The sequence below is a fragment of the Mustela putorius genome, unplaced genomic scaffold (assembly GCF_011764305.1).
Source record: "Mustela putorius furo isolate JIRA1106 unplaced genomic scaffold, ASM1176430v1.1 tig00003863_pilon_pilon_pilon, whole genome shotgun sequence".
NCBI classification, from domain to species: Eukaryota; Metazoa; Chordata; class Mammalia; order Carnivora; family Mustelidae; genus Mustela; species Mustela putorius.
Window position 1 is genome coordinate 9,492,411 of NW_025422015.1, and position 22,322 is coordinate 9,514,732.

Genomic DNA, 22,322 nt, shown 5'->3' on the forward strand with positions numbered 1-22,322 from the left:
TTTCTTTGGGTAAATGGTGGAATTCCTGGATCAAATAGTATTTCTGTTTTAATTTGGGGGTACATTTCCATACTGTTTTCTATAATGGTTGCACCAATTTACATTCCTGTTAGCTGTCAGCTCTTACCTTTTTTGATACTAGTCATTCTGACTGGAGTGAGGTGATAATCTCATTATGGTTTGATTTGCATTTCTGTTTAGTGATGTTGAGCATCTTTTTATGTGTCTGTTGGCCATGCGTATGTCTTCTTTGGAGAAATGTCTGTTCAGATCCTATTCCTATTTTTTAAATCAGATTTTTTTTTTTTTTTTTGGCATTTAGCTACATAAGTTCTTGTATATTTTAGATATTAACTCCTTAATGGATATATCACTTGCAAATATCTTTTACATTCACTGGTTGCCTTTTTGTTTTGATGGTGTCCTTTGCCGTGCAAAAGGTTTTTATTTTGCTGCAGTCCAGTAGTTTACGTTTCTGTTTCCCTTGCCTGAGATGTATCCATAAATACGTGGCCAAGGCCAACATCTAAGAGGTGACTGCCTATATTTACTTCTAGGAGTTTTATGGTTTCAGGTCTCACATTTAGGTTTTTATTCCATTTTTTTTCCATTTCCATTTATTAATTTTTATGTGGTGAAAGAAAGTGGTTCATTTTTATTCTTTTGCATGTAGCTGTCCAGTTTTCCCAGCACCATTTATTGAAGACACTGTCTTTTCTCCATCGTATATTCTTGCCTTTTTTTGTTGTAGATTAACTAACCATGTAAGCATGGGTTTACTTCTGGGCTGTCTGTCCTGTTCCATTGATCTATGTGTCTCTTTTTGTGCTAATACCCTATTCTTGATCACTTCAACTTTGTAGTGTATCTTGAAATCTGGGATTATGATACCTCCAGCTCTGTTCTTTTGCAGATTGCTTTGGCTCTTCAAGGCCTTTTGTGGTTTCATACCAGTTTTAGGATTATTTGTTCTATTTGTTGTTCAGAACAAATACAGAATACCAACAGAAAAAAAATGCTTTTGGTAGTCTGATAGGGATTGCATTGAATCTGTGGATTGCTTTGGGTACAATGGACATTTTAACAATATTAATTTTTTTCAATCCACGGCCATGGTTTATCTTTCCATTTGTTTATTTCATCTTCAATTTCTGTCGCCAATGTCTTACTGTTTTCAGATACAGGTTTTTCACCTCCTTGGTTAAATTGATTATTAGATTTTTTTTCTTTTTGATATAATTGTAAATGGGACCATTTTCCTAATTTCTCTTTCTTTTACTTTTTTTTTACTGTATAAAATAGATAAATTAGTAGAATAGATTTCTGTATATTAATTTTGTATCCTGCAACCTTACTGAATTCACTAATTGGTTCTGATAGTTTTTAGGTGGAATCTTTAGGGTTTTCTGTATGTTCTGTTACATCATCTGATAATAGTGACAGTTATACTTCTTTCTTACCAACTTGGACCAGTTTGGGTACCTTTTATTTCTTTTTCTAATCTGATTGCTGCAGCTAGGACTTTCAATACTATGTTGAATAAAAGTGGTGAGAACAGATATCCTTCTCTTATTCTTGATCCTAGATGGAAAGCTTTTAGTTTTTCACCATTGAGTACAATGTTAGCTGTGGGTTTGTCATATGTGGCCTTTGCTATGTTAAGGTATATTCCCTCCAAACCTATTTTTGTTGAGTTATGTTAGTATTCTTCTCTCCATTTCTTCTTCCTTCCTTCTTTCCACACAAATGTTATTTAAATTTTCAATATTTGAGCTACTATCATAGACATGGAGAGAGAATACAGTAATAAGTAAAATACCATCTTTACCACTGATGAGCTCTGTGTTGTGGGATAAATAAATGTTGGTTTAAATCTAGGCTCTGCCAGTTTTGAGCAAGAAACTTCATGTTTCTTATGTGTGGGATGGGAATAATAATTACTAACAAGATTGTTATTGAAGCTAAGAGATAAAGCTCAGCTTAGTGTCTGCAACATAAAAGGCATTCACTAAATCATAGCCCTTACTGTTCTACTTCATATCTTTGTGCTTTTGTACCTACCTACCTACCTACCTACCTAGACGGCCTTTTCCCCTTGCTCCACCAGGGAGAACTAAATGTTCTTCAAGATCCACCTCAAATTTTCACTCCTCTCTGAATTTACCTTCTCAGTTCCAACATTGGTCTTTCTCCTTTGCTACCATTTTTACTTCTGTTATATTTCCTTTCACATTGCTTATGTCATTGGTCTTTCGCCCTAAAATGTATTTTTGTCTAGGCTGTGTGGAATGTATCTCACAGCATGTTTGGTTCTAAACAAATAGAAAGGACTTGGTAAGGATTTAAAGAATGAATATTTTAGTTATCTTTTGATAAACCTTTGTGCAATAATTTTGTCTGTGCTGATTATTGCCTAGGTATACCAAGGAGTGAAGAAAGACGGTTTTTTACAACCTCATTTTTTGGCTGAACAGGATATAGTTATCATTACCTACGATGTCCTTCGTTCAGAACTAAACTATGTAGATATCCCACACAGCAACAGTGAGGATGGGCGTCGCCTGCGGAACCAGAAGCGCTATATGGCCATTCCCAGCCCCCTTGTAGCTGTGGAGTGGTGGAGGATCTGCCTTGATGAAGCCCAGATGGTTGAATGCCCTGCTGTAAAAGTGAGAATTTCTGCAAAATCTTTTGAGCACTGGGGAAGAGAAAAGGGGAAAGAGATTGGGGAAGCTCTCCTTAAAAAATTTAATAATTTAAGTGTAATTGACCCACAGTATTGATATTGGCCAAAAGTTTGCTGTTACACACAATACATTTGCTTTTCTTTTGTGCCATGAACTACATAGCCCTTAGGAATTATTTTGGTACCATGTGAATTATTGCTCTGTTTACAATGCCTATGCGTATTTGAATAAGATGGCAGTTTTTGTATGGTGCAGATGAAATTAAACCTGTTTGGGGACTTTTATAAGCCATTTCTGCTAAGTGGAAATCTCATCATGTAGGCTCTGATAGGTTTGGGCCAAAGTTCAGCAGTTTTTTTATCGGAGAGAGCATATCAGAGCAGATCATGCTACTTTAGATGGAGTATTGATTCAGCCTTTGTTCATCATATATCCTTATTACATCTTCTTTGGCCAGTTTGTAACCTAAATTCAATTTGTGAATCTCATCTATTAATATATTAGTTCACATATGAGGGATGGGGCGGTTTAGGGGATATATCAGTCATTCAGGGAACTTTTTCATTTTACATGAACTTGAACTACCCTTCCTCTTTTGAGAGGGCACATGGGAGCCTGCTACTAATGAGAGCCACTGTGCTAGAAGATGACCCAATGATTTTTGACATTCAAATTTGTGTGTGATAACTGTTGAATAAGAGTGGATATGTCTGACCTGAAGCATGGCTTTTCGTGGGCTGTTTTCAGGAGTAAACATATTCCTAATTTGCCCTGTCCTTTATTTTTCTTTTTCTTTCATATTTCTCTCTTGTTAGGCAGCAGAAATGGCTCAGCGCTTGAGTGGGATTAATCGCTGGTGCATCAGTGGCACTCCAGTGCAGAGAGGACTAGAGGGTAATGTGTGCTTTCCTCACATTTTGCATGTATTTAAAAAGCTTGCTTTTCTTCAGAACAAGTATGTTTAACCTTTTTTGAAATCCTTACTTAAGTGATTATACATATATTTGTATTTCACTCCTAGTGGTTTCAAGCATTTGTCTTTGAAATGTAATTAAGTGGTTTTTGTTTTTATTTATGAGGACAGATACACAGTGAGTAGTCCCGTGGTCCTAAGTTGAACAGTCATTGTGCCCTCCTCAGCAGTGTAGATGCAGGTCTCAACTGAACTCAGAGTTCCAAAATGGTACATATAAAACAGAAAGAACCTAAGAAAAAAGAGAGGAGAGGGAAGAGGAATTAATTTCAGTTGGCTGTATCTATAAAAATAAGGATCATAATTTTCATTGGCTGACCCATAAATAGTGGGATCACAATTTTATTAATTGTAGAAGTTACAAAGTATTCATAGCCCTTTTTTAAAATTTTTTTTTTAAAGATTTTATTTATTTACTTGACAGACAGAGATCACAAATAGGCAGAGGGGCAGGCAGAGAGGAGGAAACAGACTCCCTGCCAAGCAGAGAGCCAGACGTGGACTCGATCCCAGGACCCTGGGATCATGACCTGAGCCGAAGGCAGAGACTTAACCCACTGAGCCACCCAGGCACCCCTATTCATAGCTTTATAAAATACCACTCCATATGCTTACACCATCATTCCTTCAGCTGTTCCTCTTGGACATTTAGATTGTGTCAAGCTCTCCCCCACTCCCACACACACATTTTAACTCATGCTTCTGCATTCCTCTCACCTATATAGCTTATTCTTCTATAGAACAGATACTGCATTTTTACAAGTTTTTTTCAAGTTGTGAATATTTTTTTAAAATATTTTATTTATTTATTTGACAGACAGAGATCACAAGCAAGCAGAGAGGCAGGCGGGGGGGGCGGGGGAAGCAGGCTCTCTGCTGAGTAGAAAGCCCAATGCGGGGCTTGATCCCAGGGCCCTGGGATCATGACCTGAGCAGAGGCTTTAACCCACTAAGTCACACAGGCACCCTCAAGTTGTGAATATTTAAAACTAAAAGTTTTGCTAAATGTTTTACATAATAAATTTTCAGAAAAGTTGTCATTAAAATATAATTATAAAATGTAGATATTCTTGAAGTTCTGTGACAGATGTTCATCCTTAAAGCTTATCTTTCTATATAAAAAAAATTCTTTCTGGAAATTCAGGTTTTTATACATTGTTTTCAACAGCATAACTTGCCACTTTTTAAAAATAAAAATATCAGCATTCATTACTGTCATCTGAAAAACAATTACTTTTTGATGATTAATTTTAGGAGCAAAGTGTTTTCTAGGAAGGCTATAAGTATGTATTTAAATATGTGTATAATTTTAAATTATTATAATTTATAATATATATTAATTACTATATATTATAAATTATATAAATTTGTATAATTGTAAATATAAATTAAATGTATAATTTTATTAAATTACATTAAGATACCTATTTGTACAAGAATATCAGGCTAACTATATTTTAATTATATTATAAATTATAATATAAATGTGTATAATTATAAATGTAAGTTAAATATTTGTATAATTTTAGTAAATTACATTAAGATACCCATTTGTACAAGAATATCAGGCTAACTAAAAGGCCAAATTTAGTGGTCTGCTATTACATTTGGAAATTGCCCAAATTATAGATGTTTAGTTGTTAATAAGATCTCATTAGACTCAAAAGTTAGCTGAGAGGATACAAGAAAATGAAAATGAGTATCAGGTTTACATTTTTTAAATTTTAACATTGAAAGAATATGGACAATGATTCCACAGTTTCCTGGGTAGGTTTTTTGGATATGTAAGGTTTGGTAGATGTGTAAGCACTTACATGATTTAACAAATTCTTGAGTGTATTTTTTAATTCCACTATAGTATTCATCTATATATGAAATATATCTATATATAGTTCAACTATATAATTCATCTAGTGTTACATTAATTTTAGGTTTACAGTATAGTGATTCAGCAATTATATGTATACATTACTCAGTGGTCACCATGGTAAGTGTACACTTAATCCCCTTCACCATTTCACCCACCCACCCCCACCTCCCTTCTGGTAACGATCAGTTTGTGTTCGGTATTTAAGAGTCTGTTTTATTGTTTGTCTTTTTTTTTTTTTCATTTGTTTTGTTTCTTAAATTCCACATATGAGTGAAATCTTTAAGTATTTATCTTTTTCTGACTGACTCATTTCATTTAGCATTATATACTCTCTAGGTCCATTCATGTTGTTGCATAGGGCAAGATTGCATTCCTTTTTTTATGGCTGAGTAATATTCATATATATATACACATATACATGTGTGTGTATATATATATAATACATATATATACCACACATCTTTATCCATTCACCTATTGATGGACACTTTCACAATTTGGCTGTTGTAAATAAGGCTGCAATAAATATAGGGATACATACATCTTTTTGAATTAATGTTTTTGTTTTCTTTGGGTAACTACCCAATAGTGGAATTACTGGATCCTATGAGAATTCTATATTTCATTTTTTTTTTTGAGGAACTTCCATACTGTTTTCCACAGTGGCTATACCAGTTTTCATTCCCACCAAGACTTTCTTTTTCTCTGCATCCTCACCAACATTGGTTGTTTCTTGTGTTTTTGATTTTAGCTATTCTGACTGGTTTGAGATGCTCTCTCTTTGTGGTTTTGATTTGCATTTCCCTGATAATAAGTGACGTTGAGCATTTTTTCATGTGTCTGTTAGCCATCTATATGTCTTCTTTGGAGAAATGTCTGTACAGCTTTATTGAGGTATAAATGACATATAATAAAACTGTAAATATTTAAAATATAAAATTTGTGAGCTTTTGACATACATATATATCCGTGAATCTATTTACACAGTTACGATGATCAGCCCCAAAAGTTTCCTCAAGCCCAAACTACTTGAAAAAGAGCTTTTCTAAACTTTCTGGAAGTATAGTTCATCCTTCATCTTTGCTTCCATAATTCCCTGATGTCTAACACTATGATTCTTCATTGTATCTCTTCTTTTTGTAGTTGTTGTAGAAATCTTAGCCTGCCAGGACTTACTGTGTTGCAGTTGGAAGTGGTAGTATCATTTGTTTTTTTTTTTCTTTTTGTTTTGATTTTACAACAGGGTTTCTCAATCTTGGCTCTGTTGACATTTGGGACTAGGTATTTTTTTTGTTGTTGGGACAGGTGTTATGCATCTTAAAATATTTGGCTTCCACCCACTAGATGGCAGTAACACTTCTGCGGTTCTGATGCGTACAAATATATTTTGGACCTTGCCAGATAATCCCTTCAGGGCAAAATTGTACCACTCTGCAACAACCAGGTTGACTACATATTGAATTTTATATCCATAAAGAAGTTAGATAAACATTCACATTTTTGTTTTCCCTAATTTGTAAGTAAGATGTTTTAAGATTAATTATAATGAAGTATACAAAAAGTAGAGCACAGTACCTGCCAGATACTAAATATTCAATGAATAGTAGCTGCTTTTTGTTTTTCTTATTATCCATTTATATATTCATGTATTCATTTTAGCTTCTTTGAGTACTTTGTGGTACATTTATTGGTTCGTTTATTCTTTGTGAAGTATAATAGCAAAAAAAACAGACAAGGTCCCTGACCTTCTTGAGCTTACAGCTTAAAGGGAAGATATATTTGTTAATTACTGAGACAAGTATAAGATTGCAGTCAAGATAACTTTAATGTATGAAATAAATATAGAATTCAAGCTATAATAGGCTCAGGAAAGATGTCTGGTTCTGTGACATCACATAATAGAGATACAGAAGGAAATGACGGCTGAGCCAGGATCTGAAATATTGATATGAGCTAGGTAAAGAGGGAGGGAAGAATTCTCTTTTGTAAAGGAAATAAAGTATAAAGATAATCAGGCAGGAGGAGAACAGAAGGAATCAGTGTGGCTATAATAAAAGAGCTAGGGAAAACACAGTAGGTTGAGAGACTATATAGTTGAATATAGACCAGACCACAGAGGATTCTATAGGCCATGATAAAGAATTTTAATTTCTTAGTGAAAAGTAGAAGCTATTGAAAGGATTTAAACAGAGTGAGTGGTTGGGGATCATCTCAAGTTGGCTACAGTAGGTAATCTGGATAAGTGATGCTGACACCTGATTTGAAGTAGGACTGTCCTGAAGAAATGGAAAAGTGGATAAGAAAAAAAGTAAGGCTTAGCAGTGATCAGGAGATGCCAAGATTTCCGACTTGTATCCATGGACAGTAACATTATTTACAATAGCACTAGAAGAGAAGCATGTTTGGGCAAAGAGATTACGAATTTGGTTTTGGCAGATTTTGTCATCTTTAGGACCTCGAAGAGCAACTAGATTGATTTTAAGAGAAATGTATATAATATATCCGTTGATATCTGCATATAGGCATTGTGTCTTTCAGATGTTAACTGTCAGAAATCATCAGAGTAACTTAATTCAACCTAAATATTTGTTGGGCATATTCAGAATATGGGTAAAAACAATTTTCATGATTTCTAAAGAGTATAGCCCAATGTGAACATCTTCAACAATAAAGAAAAATAGCAAGAAAATTACACTCATCCATAATCTTCATTTGAAGATACATCCACTATTTCATTTTTAATATAAAGGTTTATATATTTATCCTCATACTACAATGCATCATTTTGTATTCTTTTTTTCATTGTATCTTAAGCAGTTTTCCATGTTTTAAAAATTCATCATAAATGTGAAAACTGTGTAGGGTATGTTAAGTGAGCAGAAAATAGTATATAAAATTGAGTGTGCCCAATCGTGAAATACATAAGTACCATGCAGTAAATCTAACAAACACAGGACATACTGGATCAGAAAAAGAAAACTTTTGTGTTATGGAGAATACTATGTAATTTCTTTCATCATTCATTATTTATCATTTAATCATCCCTTTATTGGAGTCATTTTTATTTTGTTTGTTGTTGCTATGAATATCATCATTTGGGCTAATCTTGTCTCTATTTTTTAATCATTGTTTTAGTCTTATTTTTCCAAAGTAGAATCATTAGACCAAAAAGTGTAATGAATTATCACCTATGTCATTCAAACTTATTTTCAAATCCAGCAAGTCTTACATCTAGTAGTTTCAGTGTCTGACTCTTTTTATGTATTTCTTGATCAGGTTCACACTAATGAGTCATTTGCTAGTTTTACTTCTGATGGAAATTCTGGTCTTTTGAATTAAGTAGAAGGTTTATGTAATGGTTTCACATTTTAGCTCCTAGCACAAAATCTAGAGCAAAATAAATACCCAGAAATGTAAGTCAAAGTAGAGTTAACTTCCAGATTCAAGAGTCTATACAATCCATATTTTAGTTTGTGGGAAATACCATGTAATGTATAATGTCTGTGAAAGTGGTTATTCAGAATAGTAATGAGGAAATATAGAAACAGTTATTCTTAATATGCTCTTTTCTTATTTCGTTCTCAGATCTTTTTGGGTTGGTGGTCTTTCTTGGTATTGAACCTTACTGTGTCAAACACTGGTGGGTTCGACTTCTTTATCGCCCTTACTGCAAGAAGAATCCTCAGCTCCTCTACAGCTTTATTGCCGAGATACTCTGGAGGTCTGCAAAGAAAGATGTGATTGACCAAGTGAGTAGGATAAGTTTTTACTGATTAAGGACATTACAAGAGAAGACAAGAGTTGGGATGGAAGTTAAATTTTCAGGTGAAATCATTTTTTTCCTCTCCCGACAGATCCAGATACCTCCTCAGACAGAAGAAATCCACTGGCTTCACTTTTCTCCAGTGGAAAGGCATTTCTATCACCGTCAGCATGAAGTATGCTGCCAGGATGCTGTAGTAAAACTCAGGAAGATTTCTGACTGGGCACTGAAGCTCAGCAGCCTGGACCGAAGGACGGTTACCTCTATCCTATATCCACTGCTGAGGCTCAGGCAGGCCTGCTGCCACCCACAGGCGGTTCGTGGGGAATTCTTGCCACTCCAAAAAAGGTTTTATTACCGTTTCCTTATACTGCAATTGATAATGTAGTAGTGATAGACAGGAAGCTATTAGCTACCTAGCCCACAGTTTCATTCAGGGGTGTTTTAACAGACTTGTCAGTTATTTTTAGTAATGTGGTTTCTCTTTGGTGTGGAACTCCATTTATGAAAGAGTCACGTTACCACACTTAGTTTCATGGTTTTAAACGTTTCTTTTAATGTTAGAACTATTTTGGGATTTTGTTGTTTTGTTCTAGTTTTTTTGTTTGTTTTGTTTTGTTATACTTCAGATATGACTGATACTTTTGTTCTTATTATATCTTTTGGTTCCCACATCAGGGAATTAGATGAGTTAGAGTACCATTACATATTTTATTTGTAATTGTGCTAAGTCTTTCTGTTTGATTATTTCATCCTAATAAGGCATTTATGTTCACTGTAGTTTATTATGCCAGAAAGTTTTCCTTCATCAGACTGTGTGACTCAGCAACTGGCCTTTTTTTTTTAGCACCTGGTATTAAAAGGATGAGGTATTATTAAGAAATATGAAAAGGAATTTTTTTTTTGTCTTTGCCCTTACGCAGTTGGTAGGCAAATAAAGGAGATGACAAAGATTATAAATTTCTATAATGTAAGGCAAATAAGCATATTTTATAAGAGATACATATAAATGGCTACAGACAGAATGTGGAAATAATTGCTGTTGTTCATGTTAGACATCCTTTTGGTGGAAATGGCATTTGATCTGATCCTTGAAAAGTATTTCTTTTTTTATGGATAAAAAGAAATTCAGGCCCATGGAGATTAATTAAATCATAATACTAGGGATTTACACTTAATCTTACCTTCTGACACCCATACTCTTTCAATTATATCATGTTGTAGTTCATATATTAGGAAAATTTTGTAGTTCCCTTCTCCATTGACTAAACGGGGAAAAAGGAAAGAATGACGGTATCAGATAGAATGCTTGCTAAAATAGTAAGAAGTAATTGAGTTAAAAAAAAGTGATAGTGGTAAAAATGGAGGTTAAGAGAAAGATCTGAGGATAGACACCGACTGTTTAAGAGTCAGATACTCTTGATCTTATGTGATGAAATACACTAATCTAGGATTTTCTTTTCAGTTCTGAAAAATCTGCCTTTTCTTTTAGCACTATGACAATGGAAGAGCTGCTGACATCTCTGCAGAAGAAATGTGGAACTGAATGTGAAGAAGCACATCGGCAGCTAGTTTGTGCTCTCAATGGCTTAGCAGGCATCCACATCATTAAAGGTAGAAGGTGATTGCTTTGTTATCTCTGATTCTTATAAATACTTAATGAGACAGATTAGTTATAGTAGAAATCAAAATCCCCCGAAGAAAGACAGTCTCACACACTACTGATCTTAATTTAGGTAGGTTTAAACATATGGAAAGTACTTATGCTGAACATTTGAAAAACTTTCAAAGTTTACATATGCTTTCACCAAACATTTCCACTTTAGAAGTTTGTTGTTGTTATTGATTAGGGAAAGTAGGTTTTGAACAAAATTTGGCAATAAATTATTATCCTTAGTCAGTAGTAGTGAACAACTGAAATCAAGCAAAATATTTAGAAATAGAAGAATGGTTAAATTTTGGCACATTCAGGGCATCTTAGTCATCGATTTATAAAATAATGTTTGTAAATTCATCTTTCAGTGCATAGTAGAGTGTTATGTACCAGTTACGATCTTGTAATAATACAGTAAAGCCAAGTAAGGTCTTTGATCTCATGGAGCTTAAATTCTTAACAAGGAGAAATAGATATACAATGTGTATGGTTATAGTTACACTTTTACTGTTATGCACACAATTAAGCACATTAAAAGGGAATCTTTCGTGGAAAAATGTTTAATTGGTGTTTCTCATCTCTCAGGGATTACCATTTTTTATTGCCTAATGTCTAGTGACAGTCTGTTGTTTCATATATTTTGCATGTTATTTTACTTGTTTCAGAAAGGAGGGTAAATTCATATTCCCTGTTATTTTGTAATGGCCAAAGCAGAAGATACTTAACTAGCTCTTTTAATGAGCACCATTTAGTAAAACCCTTGCCACATAAATAGAATCATTAAGCTGTATTTTATAGCCTCAAGAGAAAAAAATATTAAACATGTTGGGTAGAGACATTGAAACATTATTTTAGACTTCTAAAGATGTGCATTTCAGTATTTGATTAAAAAATACACTTAATAATAGGTTAGACACACTAGAGAAAAAAAAATCATAAAAATTAAAGAATAAAGTAGCAATAGAAGCCATTCAACATGAAAAACAGGATAAAGACTGAAAAATTTGAAAAGACCACAGTAAGAGTGTAGATAACTTCAAGTAATGTAATATAAATGTACTAAAGTCTCTGAAGAAAAATACATGAAGAAATATAAAGTTATGTTATGAAAATGAATATTACATACAAAGTTATAACATGAAAATGTAAAGTATAGAACAATAACAGCACAATATCTGGGAGGAGAACACACAGGTATGTAATGTTGTAAAGTTTTTACACTATATATGAAGTGGTGTAATTCATGACAGTAGACTGACAAATCAAAGATACATGCTATATAAATAACCTAAAGCAACTACTGAAAACACAACAAAAAGTTAGAGGTAATAATCTAAAAGATGAGTTAAAAAGTAATAATGAAAAATCTTAAAACAGTAAAACATAGAACAGCTGAGACAAATATAAAACAAACAGCAAGACAGTAGATTTAAACTCATATCAGTGGGTACTGTGGGAACATGTTCACATAGTAGATTTAAACCCATATCAGCATATCAGTGTTCCCATTAGATGCAGTGGTCTAAATGCCCCTTTAGGCAGAGATTTTCAGAATGGATTTTAAAAAACAATGTCTGATAATACATTATTTACAAGAAACCTCTTTTTATTTAAAGATGCAAGTGTAAACGGATAAAAAAAAGATATGCCATATTTACACCAATCAAAAGAAAGCTGGAGTGACTGTATTACCACCAGGCAAGAATACTCCAAAGACACAGTGTTATTCTATCACTGGAAAATAATCCTAAATGTTTATGTACCTAAAACCAAGGCTTCAAAATAAAACATGAACTGATAAAACTACAGTGAGAAATAGGCAGAACTATAGTTATAGTCAGAGATTTCAACATCCTTCTTCCAATTATTGACAGTAAGAAGACAAAATAGAGGCATGGAAAACTCAACACTAACAACCAATTAACATAGTCAACAGTTAAAATACACTTTACCCCACCAAATAATATGTATTCTTTTCAAGTGCACATGGAGTGTTTACCAAGACGAAGCATGTTCTGGGCTATAAACCAATTCAGAAAATTTAAAAGGATGCAAGTCTTAAATACATTCTCTGACTACACTAGATTTAAATTGGACGTCAAAGAAAGAAAATGATGTCAAACTGTAAAGTCCCCAAATATTTTGAAACTAATTAAAATAATTCTGAACAACCTTTGGCTTAACGAACAAATCAAAAGGGAAACTGACAAGTGTTTTGAAGTGAAGTAAAATGAAAACATAACATTGAGAATTGTAGAGTCTTGATCAGTAATTAAAAGGGAAACTGAACACCAACTTGGAAAAAAGTTGTAAATCATTGGCATCAGCTTATACCTTAAGAAACTAAAAAAAGAAATACCAAGTCAGCAAAAGATGGAATATAATAAAGATAATGCAGAAATAAATTAAGAGGAAAACAAAACCAGTAGAGAGAAAGGATGAAATCAAAAACTGATTCTTTGCGAAGATCAGTGGTTATAAACCTTTAGTCGAACTGTTTAGGGAAGAAGAAATGACACAAATTACTGTTATCAAGAATCAGTAATGAGAGAAGTGACATCGTTACAGAGTGTACAGATATTTAAAAGATTATAAAAGAATTTTATGAACAACTGTATGGCAGAAAAATGACAACTTATGTAAACAAATACTTAAGAAGTACAAACTACCAAAGCTTACTCAGCAAGGCAAACCACCAAAACTGACTGGAAATAGATAACCTGCGTAGCACTGTATCTATTCAAGACATTAATTTTATTGCTAAAAAACTTAACCACAAAGAAAATTCTAGGCCCAGATGATTTCCTTGGTGAATTTTATCAAACATTTAAGGAAGAAATATCAAATCTGTATAAACTCTTCCAGAAAATTAAAAAGGAAAGAATAATTTCCAGCTTATCTTGAGGCATCATCCTGATTATGAAACCATAGACCAGTATCACTCAGAAACATAGATGCAATATTTTAAAAAAATTTTAACAAAATGAATCCAATAATATATAAAAATAATTATGTTATGACCAAGTGGAATTTATTCTGGGAATGCAGGGTTGACTTAATATTCAAAAATTAATTAATATGAGGGCACCTGGGTGGCTCAGTGGGTTAAGCCTCTGCCTTCGGCTCAAGTCATGATCTCAGGGTCCTGGGATCTAGTTCCGCATCAGGCTCTCTGCTTCGCGAGGAGCCTGCTTCCTCCTCTCCCTCTGCCTGCCTCTCTGCCTACTTGTGATCTCTCTCTCTCTCTGCCAAATAAATAAATAAATAAAATCTTTTTAAAAAAATTAATTAATATGATTCACCAAATTAACAACTAAGAAGGAAAAACCTTGCAAACATCTCAATAAATGTAGGAAAAGTACTTGACTAAAGTCAGTATCTATTCCTGATTAAAAACTTTTCAGCAATCTGGCAGCAGTCTTTTCTTTCTTTTCAGAAAGAAAACTTACTCACTTTGATAAAAGACATCTATAAAAAATTTACAGCCAATGCTATACTTAATGGTTGAAAACTGAATGTTTTTCTAAGATCATGAACAATGAAGAATGTCCCATCACCACTTCTCTTCAATATTGTATCTGAATTCTCTCCAGTGCTGTTAAAACAAAAGAAATAAAAGTTACCAGTTTAAATAGGAAAAAAAGTAAAACTGTCTTTATTTACTACAATATGATTGTCCATGTAGGAAAACGACTAAAACTAGTAAGTGAGTTCTGAAAAGTTACATCATACAAGAAGAGTATATAAAAATTTATTTTGGGGCACCTGGGTGGCTCACTGGGTTAAGCCACTGCCTTCGGCTTAGATCATGATCTCAGGGGCCTGGAGTCAAGCCCCGCATCAGGCTCCCTGCTCGTCAGGAAGCCTGCTTCTCCCTCTCACATCCCCCTGCTTGTGTTCCCTCTCTTGCTGTGTCTCTCTGTCAAATAAATAAATAACATCTTTTAAAAAAATTATTTTACTCCTATATGCTAGAAATGAACAGTTAGAAATTATGACAGTGCCATTCATAGTAGTATCAAAACAAAATAAATACTTAAGCATCAGCTTGAAAAGAGATGTGTAAGATGTTTATAGTATTCACAGAAACATTGAAAATTACAAACATTGCTGAGGAAAATTTAAAGAACACCTACTTAATACCATGTTCATGGATCAGAAAACTCATTACTGTTAGTTAACATGCTGATTCATCCTAAATTGATGCATAGTTAATGCAATCAGAATTTTCCAGTCAAAATTTCATCAGGCTATTTATAGCAGTTGACAGGCTGATTCTGAAATTCACCTAGAATAGGCAAAACAACTTCGGAAAAGCATTAAACAATTGGAAGATTTACACTACCTGAACCAAAATTTATTTTAAAGCTGCAATAATCAGGGCAGTGTGACCTAGGCATAAAGATAAGCGAGTAGACCAATGGACCAGAACAGAGTCCAGAAAAAGTCCCACTTACTATTTTATGTTCATTTGATTTTTTGGCAAAGATACAAAAGTATTTCAGTGAAGCAAAGTCAGTATTTTCAGTAAATGGTGCTAGACCAATTAGATACCTTTATTCAAAAAAAAAACTTCAGTGTTGCACCATATAGAAAGTTCATAATACAGAGGATAGTCAACCAAAATTAAAACCTAAAACTATAAAACTTAGAGAAAGACACAAGGATTAAAAAAAAATAAAATTGTGATTAAGGATTAGGTAGAGATTTAGAGATGACACCAAAAGCACAGTCCATAAAAAACTGATACATTTCACTTCATCAAAATAATAACCTCTTAGGGCACCTAGATGGCTCAGTGAATTAAGCCTTTACCTTCAGTTCAGGTCATGATCTCAGGGTCCTGGGATCGAGGCCCACATTGGGCTCTCTGCTCAACAGGGAGTCTGCTTCCCCCCCTCCTCTGCCTGCCTCTCTGCCTCTCTCTCTCTGTCAAATAAATAAATAAAATCTTTAAAAAATTAATAACCTCTACTTCTCAAAAGGCATTCTTAAGAAAATAAAAAGATAAGGCATTGAATAGAGAAGATATTTGCAAATCACAAGACTGAGAAAGGATTTGTATTCAGAATATGAAAAGAACTATTAAAAACCAATGATAAGACAACAACACAAGGAAAATAGGCAAAATGTTTGGACAGATTTCAGTCAATATATAGAGATGCCAAAAAGCATGTGAAAATACCATCATTAGTCATTAAGTATAGGCAAACCACATGAACATCCCTATATATGCCTTTATTGAAATGGCTTAAACAGATAAAATGTTGTCAAGGATGTAGAAACAAGTGGATTCTCATTCATACACTGATATCGAGAGTATGAAATTGTATAACCATCTTTCTATTACTTCATTTACTCATTAGCTTCATTTCCATGACCTCAGCTTACTTTTATAATAAACTGCAATGAGCTCAGTGCCTCTGTCTTTATTTTAGAATTGCTCATTCTTTGCAGAAATTTATTCTAATTTTTCTGATAACTTTTCTGGCTGAACTAAACTTATGTTTTTGCAACTTTAATGAATCATTGAATACCCTGTTCAACAGAGTCTATTGTTACTCATCTATTACTGCATTTTTAATAAGATTGCATAGTTTTATAGCTTTGATGCCATAATGACTTTGGGACCATTCTTATACACAATGAGGAAATTACTAATGTAAATATGCCTTTTTATAAAATCTACCTTTAAAATCTTTAATAGCTTTGGTTTAGATAATTTGATTTTAGTCTCTCTAACACAAAGTAGAATATAGTTCTTAAAATCATGTAAGTATTTCATAATGCTGAAGTAATGTACAGTTTTAAGCATTTTATAACTTCGTGTATACAAATGCTTCTTTATATCTACACTTTTCACAAAATTTATGTATTTAGTATTAGGCTGTTGGAACTAGAAAGGCATTTTTTGATTAATTCCAATTCTTTTGACCTCACAAAGATTATTAATCCACCACTCTGTTTGAGTTGCCATGGAGAGAATTTACCAATTTTCCTGTAATTTACCTGATAAAACTTTAAAGAAATTAGTTGCCCAGAGAAATTTGTGGGTTTTGACTTCTAAAAGAAATGTAAAATAAACTGCAAACTCAAGGGATTTGTTTGTATTATATACAAACATATATGTATGATATATAATGTATGTTCTAAGGTCCTCACTGATTATGGTTTTAAAAACATAGTATTATTCCAACTTGGTACAATGTGTTTTCTGCACGTATTTTTTCGAGAAAATTTGCTTGGTACGTATCAAATTCAGTACTATTTATTTACTTGGAAATGTTAGTGCCATCAAGTGGCAAAGAATGGGTATTTCTAAATTTGGCTTAAGCTTATAAACTTAATGAATATGCCTATTTTTATGTGTTTCCCAGAAGGCATGTATTTTTTAAGTAAAAATTTTAAAAAAGATATAGTGAATAGTTCAAATTCAACTGTTTATATTATAGTTTAGTCATTTTACCATCTTTTAGAAGTATGGTAGTTATGAAAAGAGAATATTATTTATCTGAGAATTATGTGCAAGTTGATCATAGTGTTTTGAATATTTATTTATAAAGTTCTTAATTTCAAGCATCAAAATGACCACTAATTGGCACCCTTTAACATCAGTAAGAGGAAAGTCATCTAAAAAGAGTTTATTCAGTTTGTTTTTCAGTATAATATTAAAGCATAAGTATATCTGATTTGTGTTCTATGCTATGGAATTAGCAAATGGAGTTAATCATCAGCTTTTTTACTGGTGCAGTCATATTAATACAAGTCAAATTCCTTTTCTTTTAAAAAGAGTGGGGTATAATCATTGTTATATTTTACAGTAGACATTTCTAGGTAATAGATTACTAGATCTCATTGGGAGCTAAATATATGGCTTTCTTTTGCTTTAAATACATTTTAATTCTTCAGGTGAGTATGCCTTGGCAGCAGAGCTCTACAGAGAAGTGTTACGTTCATCTGAGGAACACAAAGGAAAACTCAAAACGGATTCACTTCAGGTAAGTGATCACTAAACAATTTCAAGTATATAGTCTATTTATTTTTTACAAAATAATTTTTCATGATGATCTTTTCATTTAATTTTTGGAAGTCTCTTAGGAAAATCTGGGTATTTGAATTATAACATTTATTTTAAGTACTGAATCTCTTCTCTTTCTTAGTCCTGTCCAGTGGATCATATACACAAGGCTCTGTAGCTAAATGGTAAATAAGGACCACTTTTATTAATCTTCCTAAGTTTAGGCTTGAGTCCTTAATGGAACTTCTTTATCATACACAATCAAGACCTTGGGACCCACATGTTCACATGTGCCTCAGCGAGTATTAGTAGGAGTGTTTGGGGGAAAGAGAAGAAAATTAAATACAAGCCTACTTACATTCTGTATGGGTGAGGATTACAGAAGTCAGGTCTTCAGTCTTAAGCAAATGTGTTTGCCTCGTGGAAGAAAGCAGAAATAGAAATGTAATAGGCTCCTGAAAAAAAGAAGCAGAAGTAGAAAAGTGGGCAAGAAGACAGCTGAGTCCAGTATGCCTGAGTCCAGAAGTGAAGAGTAAGCAGTCAGCCTGTTTCTTCCTTTGGGTTTTAATAATCCTGTATACTGTAAACCATGGCCCACTGAATGTTTTGGTTCTGTTCAGTCAGATTAGCCACTCTGTTGGTTTTTTGGGGGGATAAAATAATAAGGGGATAGAAAGAGACAGGTGTTCTCCCCAGTGTGTTGCACCACTGTGTTCAGGAAGCAACAGAAGTCCTCTTCCACAAGCACACTTGGAGAAGAGGAGCAGAGTTTCTACTACTTTGTTTCCATAGTGTCATTTACAGGTTCATTGAAATCCATAGCCAGTTAACCTTTATAGTCTCAAACCACTAGCAGCAAATCCGATCTTACCAGAACTCTCTTCCTGATTATCCTTTAGCCCTTAGCTGTCTTCCCAGGTGAAGAGTCAAGTTAACAGGTGGAAATTACTTATTTCTCCTCACAGCCCTTGACTCCAGAGGGAGCCTCTTAATCAGCTACAGACTAAATATCATAGTGAGAAGCCTGGCTTATACCAAATAGATGCAGTTATCTCTTTTTTCCTATATCATCTTTACCTCTAGCTTCTCCCCTTTTCAGCCATTAAGTTCAACAGATCCAGGTCATATTTTATTGTCCTTATTTTTATCATAATTGCTAGGTTTATGCAGACTCATTTCCCAGGAGAGGAATCAATCTAGTCTGGGCAGTCTTTCTACTTTAGTAGACTTACCTAGCATAATCATAGTTCCCTATATAGACAATAGCACATACACTAGAAGAAATACACCTATATTACATATTCAGCTAAATGCATAGACATATTTCATAATATTTTTTAAGACAGTGTATTTTAGTTGAAGATAGTTTATGCCATCATGAATTAAGACCTTTACTGTGAAACTGGTTTTGGTTTTCTCTGAGGAGGTTGGTGCTCAGATTGTGTTAGAGGAAAAGTTTTCAATGACCTGATCTTGTCATGGTGTTAGTATTCTCTATGCCATATTAATAGTAGATTCTTCCTTTAGAATCCACTGCATTGGCTCTCAAAATTACTGCCTTTTGTGTGTTTGTAGAGACTTCATGCTACCCATAACTTGATGGAACTGTTGGTAGCCAAACACCCAGGAATACCTCCTACCTTACGAGATGGCAGACTTGAGGAAGAGGTAATTGTTTTTTTATTCTGTCTGTAAAGGATTTGTTTTGTTTTTGTTTTTGTTTTTGTTTTTTTCAGATTTTTGTCCTCCATATCGTTAATATTTCCTAGGGCATTCAACATCTAAATGAAAGTAATTGTATGTTTTCCTGCTGCTTTTATTTTCCAAATTTTGCTTTTTTGGTGATTTTGGATAGGAGAGAATTGCAGTACTCCATGTTATTTTGCTTCTCTTGTGATCTACTTGAAATTACATGGTAACTGTTTTTATAGATATGGCTGTTGGTAGCCAGCAGCACATAGAAAACAAAAGGAAGGAACACATAGAAAAAGAAAGAAAGAAAGAACTTATTGATCTCATCAAAAGATGTGGTTTAGTAAAAATAAAACATTTTGTGCTTCCTCCACCTTTTTATGTATTGCTGAAATAAACTTGGTGTGTTGGTGGTATTTCTTAGGTCCTCTCAAAGAAGTTCGTCCTGCAGTGAGTCTTTCCTCATTGGAAAGGATGGTGTAAATCATTTCACTGTAATTAGTTAATGAGCATATTGTGCTAATTCCCCCATGGATTTTTGCCTTTTTAAAAGTTAGAGATGATGAAACTAAAATCAAGAGAATAATAGATATGTTTGAAGTGAATTTAACCTGTAAGTGGGACCTTTTTTATTTTAATTAAGATACAAAGTGAGATTGTGTAAGTATGTACAGCCCTTTCTTAATGTTAGATGACAGTCTAAGTATTGGAGGGGTTTTTTAACATTTTTTTTAAAGATTTGATTTATTTATTTGACAGAGACACAGTGAGAGAGAGAACACAAACGGGGGGAGTGGGAAAGGGAGAAGCAGGCTTCCCACTGAGCGGGGAGCCTGACATGGAGCTCTATCCCAGGACCCTGGCATCATGACCTGAGCCGAAGGCAGATGCCCCTAAGTATTGGAGATTTTTAAGTGAACTCTCATTCCCATGGCAGGCATCTAATCTTACATAAAATCAGTCACTTGTTTAAATACCTTCAGCGACAGGAAATTCTGGGAGACTGTCCAGTCTATTAGTAGATAGCTCTAATGACCAAATAATTATAGCCAAGGAATTTTAATGAAAATTAATTGGAAGGTTGTGACAGGAAAAGGAAAAAATGCATCATGGGAGAAGGGAAAGAAAAAATGTGTCACACTGGGTGGATAGATTTCCAAAGAGGACCATGTTATCATTTTTGTCTCCCAAAGAATATGAAATCACAGATCCAAGAAATCATCTATTTCAGCCACCACATTTGCAAATACAGTAACAGAAGCCTAGAGAAGTAAAATGGCTAGTCCAAAGCGATGTAGCTATTCCGTTGAACCTCATGAAATTGTAATTTTTTGTAAGTCCAAAGGTCTAGAGTTGGCAATTTCATGTGGGTCAACCCACCTCTAAGTGGAAGGGTTAGAATTTTTTGTTCAGGAGCCTTTCTGGTTTTCCTCCCACTATCCTATGTCCACAACACCTATGTTACTATATACTCTCAACTATTATTTCCAAACTGAAGTAATTCCAAATAGTTGTAATACCTAAGTAAGATAAATTCTAAAAGATGCTTTGCCTCCTGCTTTGAAATACTGATATTCTTCCTATCCTCCCCCCCTTTTTTTAAATTAAAAAATTAGATAGAAATTTAGGAAGCAGACCCTTGGGATTTCTTAAATTTGTTACTTAACAAGTAAATGTGGTCTCTTTAATATCTGTCTTGGGAATTTCCAGCTTGGCTCTCATGTTCTTGACAGTATCCTTATGGAACTCTGTGCTTAAACTGTGTTAAGTAGCTTTGCCTATCTAAAATATACCACGTTATTCTTACAGCATTATAGTGAATTATGTTCTAGACCTAGAATGAAAGTTGACATCTCTGTCCTTTTTCACCACAGGCCAAACAGCTGCGAGAGCATTATATGAGCAAGTGTAACACAGAAGTGGCTGAAGCCCAGCAGGCTCTGCAGCCCGTGCAGCAGACCATACGGGAGCTCCAGAGGAAGGTAGACCCCCAGAACGACTTTTCATACCTGTCTGTCTCCATATAGCATCTTGGATTTTGTCTTGGTTTGGAGGAGAACTTGAACTTTCTTACTCATCTTGGAATTCATAGCACCTACAAGGGTGCCTGTCCAGTAATAAAAAATGTATGTGCTGTTCACAGCATTTGTTAACTGAATGAACAGATGTATAGATAAATCACCTATTTTTTTTCTAAGCTATGATGGGTTTTCTCTAATCTTGTGTAGACAATAAGTTGTCTTTTGAAGAAAGTAAAGACTTCTGTAACCTCCTTTTGTTCTTAGATATGTATGTTTCCAAAATCTTTTCTTTAAAGATATTAGAACATTAGAAACATGGTATTTTTCTTATGGGGTACGTGCTTTTTGTCATTTCTAAAATTTCACTTTTATGAAATCAGTAGCAAGCCTAAAGAGGAAGCTACCATAGAACACACGGCCTTTTTTATTTTAACCAGTTACTCCACACTTTATTCAACACAATTCATTATTTAGTATTCAGGTATATAATTTTGCTAGTAATCGTAGAGTATTATTGAGTAGAATCTAGTCCAATTAGTTGAAGATTAGCAGGATGTCTTTATTATGCTGAGAAAGATCTCTTCACCTTTTCAAATACAAACAGTGAATACCAAGTTTTCATTTTGGTAATTATTTTTTTAGCA

General features: G+C 33.8%; 1 protein-coding gene across 6 annotated transcripts in view; it reads left to right on the forward strand.

Annotated features, from left to right (window-relative positions):
• The window catches only part of SHPRH (SNF2 histone linker PHD RING helicase), an 88,827-nt gene that overhangs the window by 21,780 nt on the left and 44,725 nt on the right, over window positions 1-22,322 (forward strand). For all 6 annotated transcript variants that reach the window (XM_013056248.2, XM_045066271.1, XM_045066272.1 and 3 more), the window contains 8 exons: window positions 2,418-2,669; window positions 3,503-3,581; window positions 9,116-9,279; window positions 9,385-9,641; window positions 10,786-10,907; window positions 17,857-17,945; window positions 19,541-19,633; window positions 21,532-21,639. In XM_013056248.2, coding sequence (XP_012911702.1) covers window positions 2,418-2,669; window positions 3,503-3,581; window positions 9,116-9,279; window positions 9,385-9,641; window positions 10,786-10,907; window positions 17,857-17,945; window positions 19,541-19,633; window positions 21,532-21,639 — 1,164 coding nt within the window. The remainder of the gene's footprint in view (window positions 1-2,417; window positions 2,670-3,502; window positions 3,582-9,115; window positions 9,280-9,384; window positions 9,642-10,785; window positions 10,908-17,856; window positions 17,946-19,540; window positions 19,634-21,531; window positions 21,640-22,322) is intronic.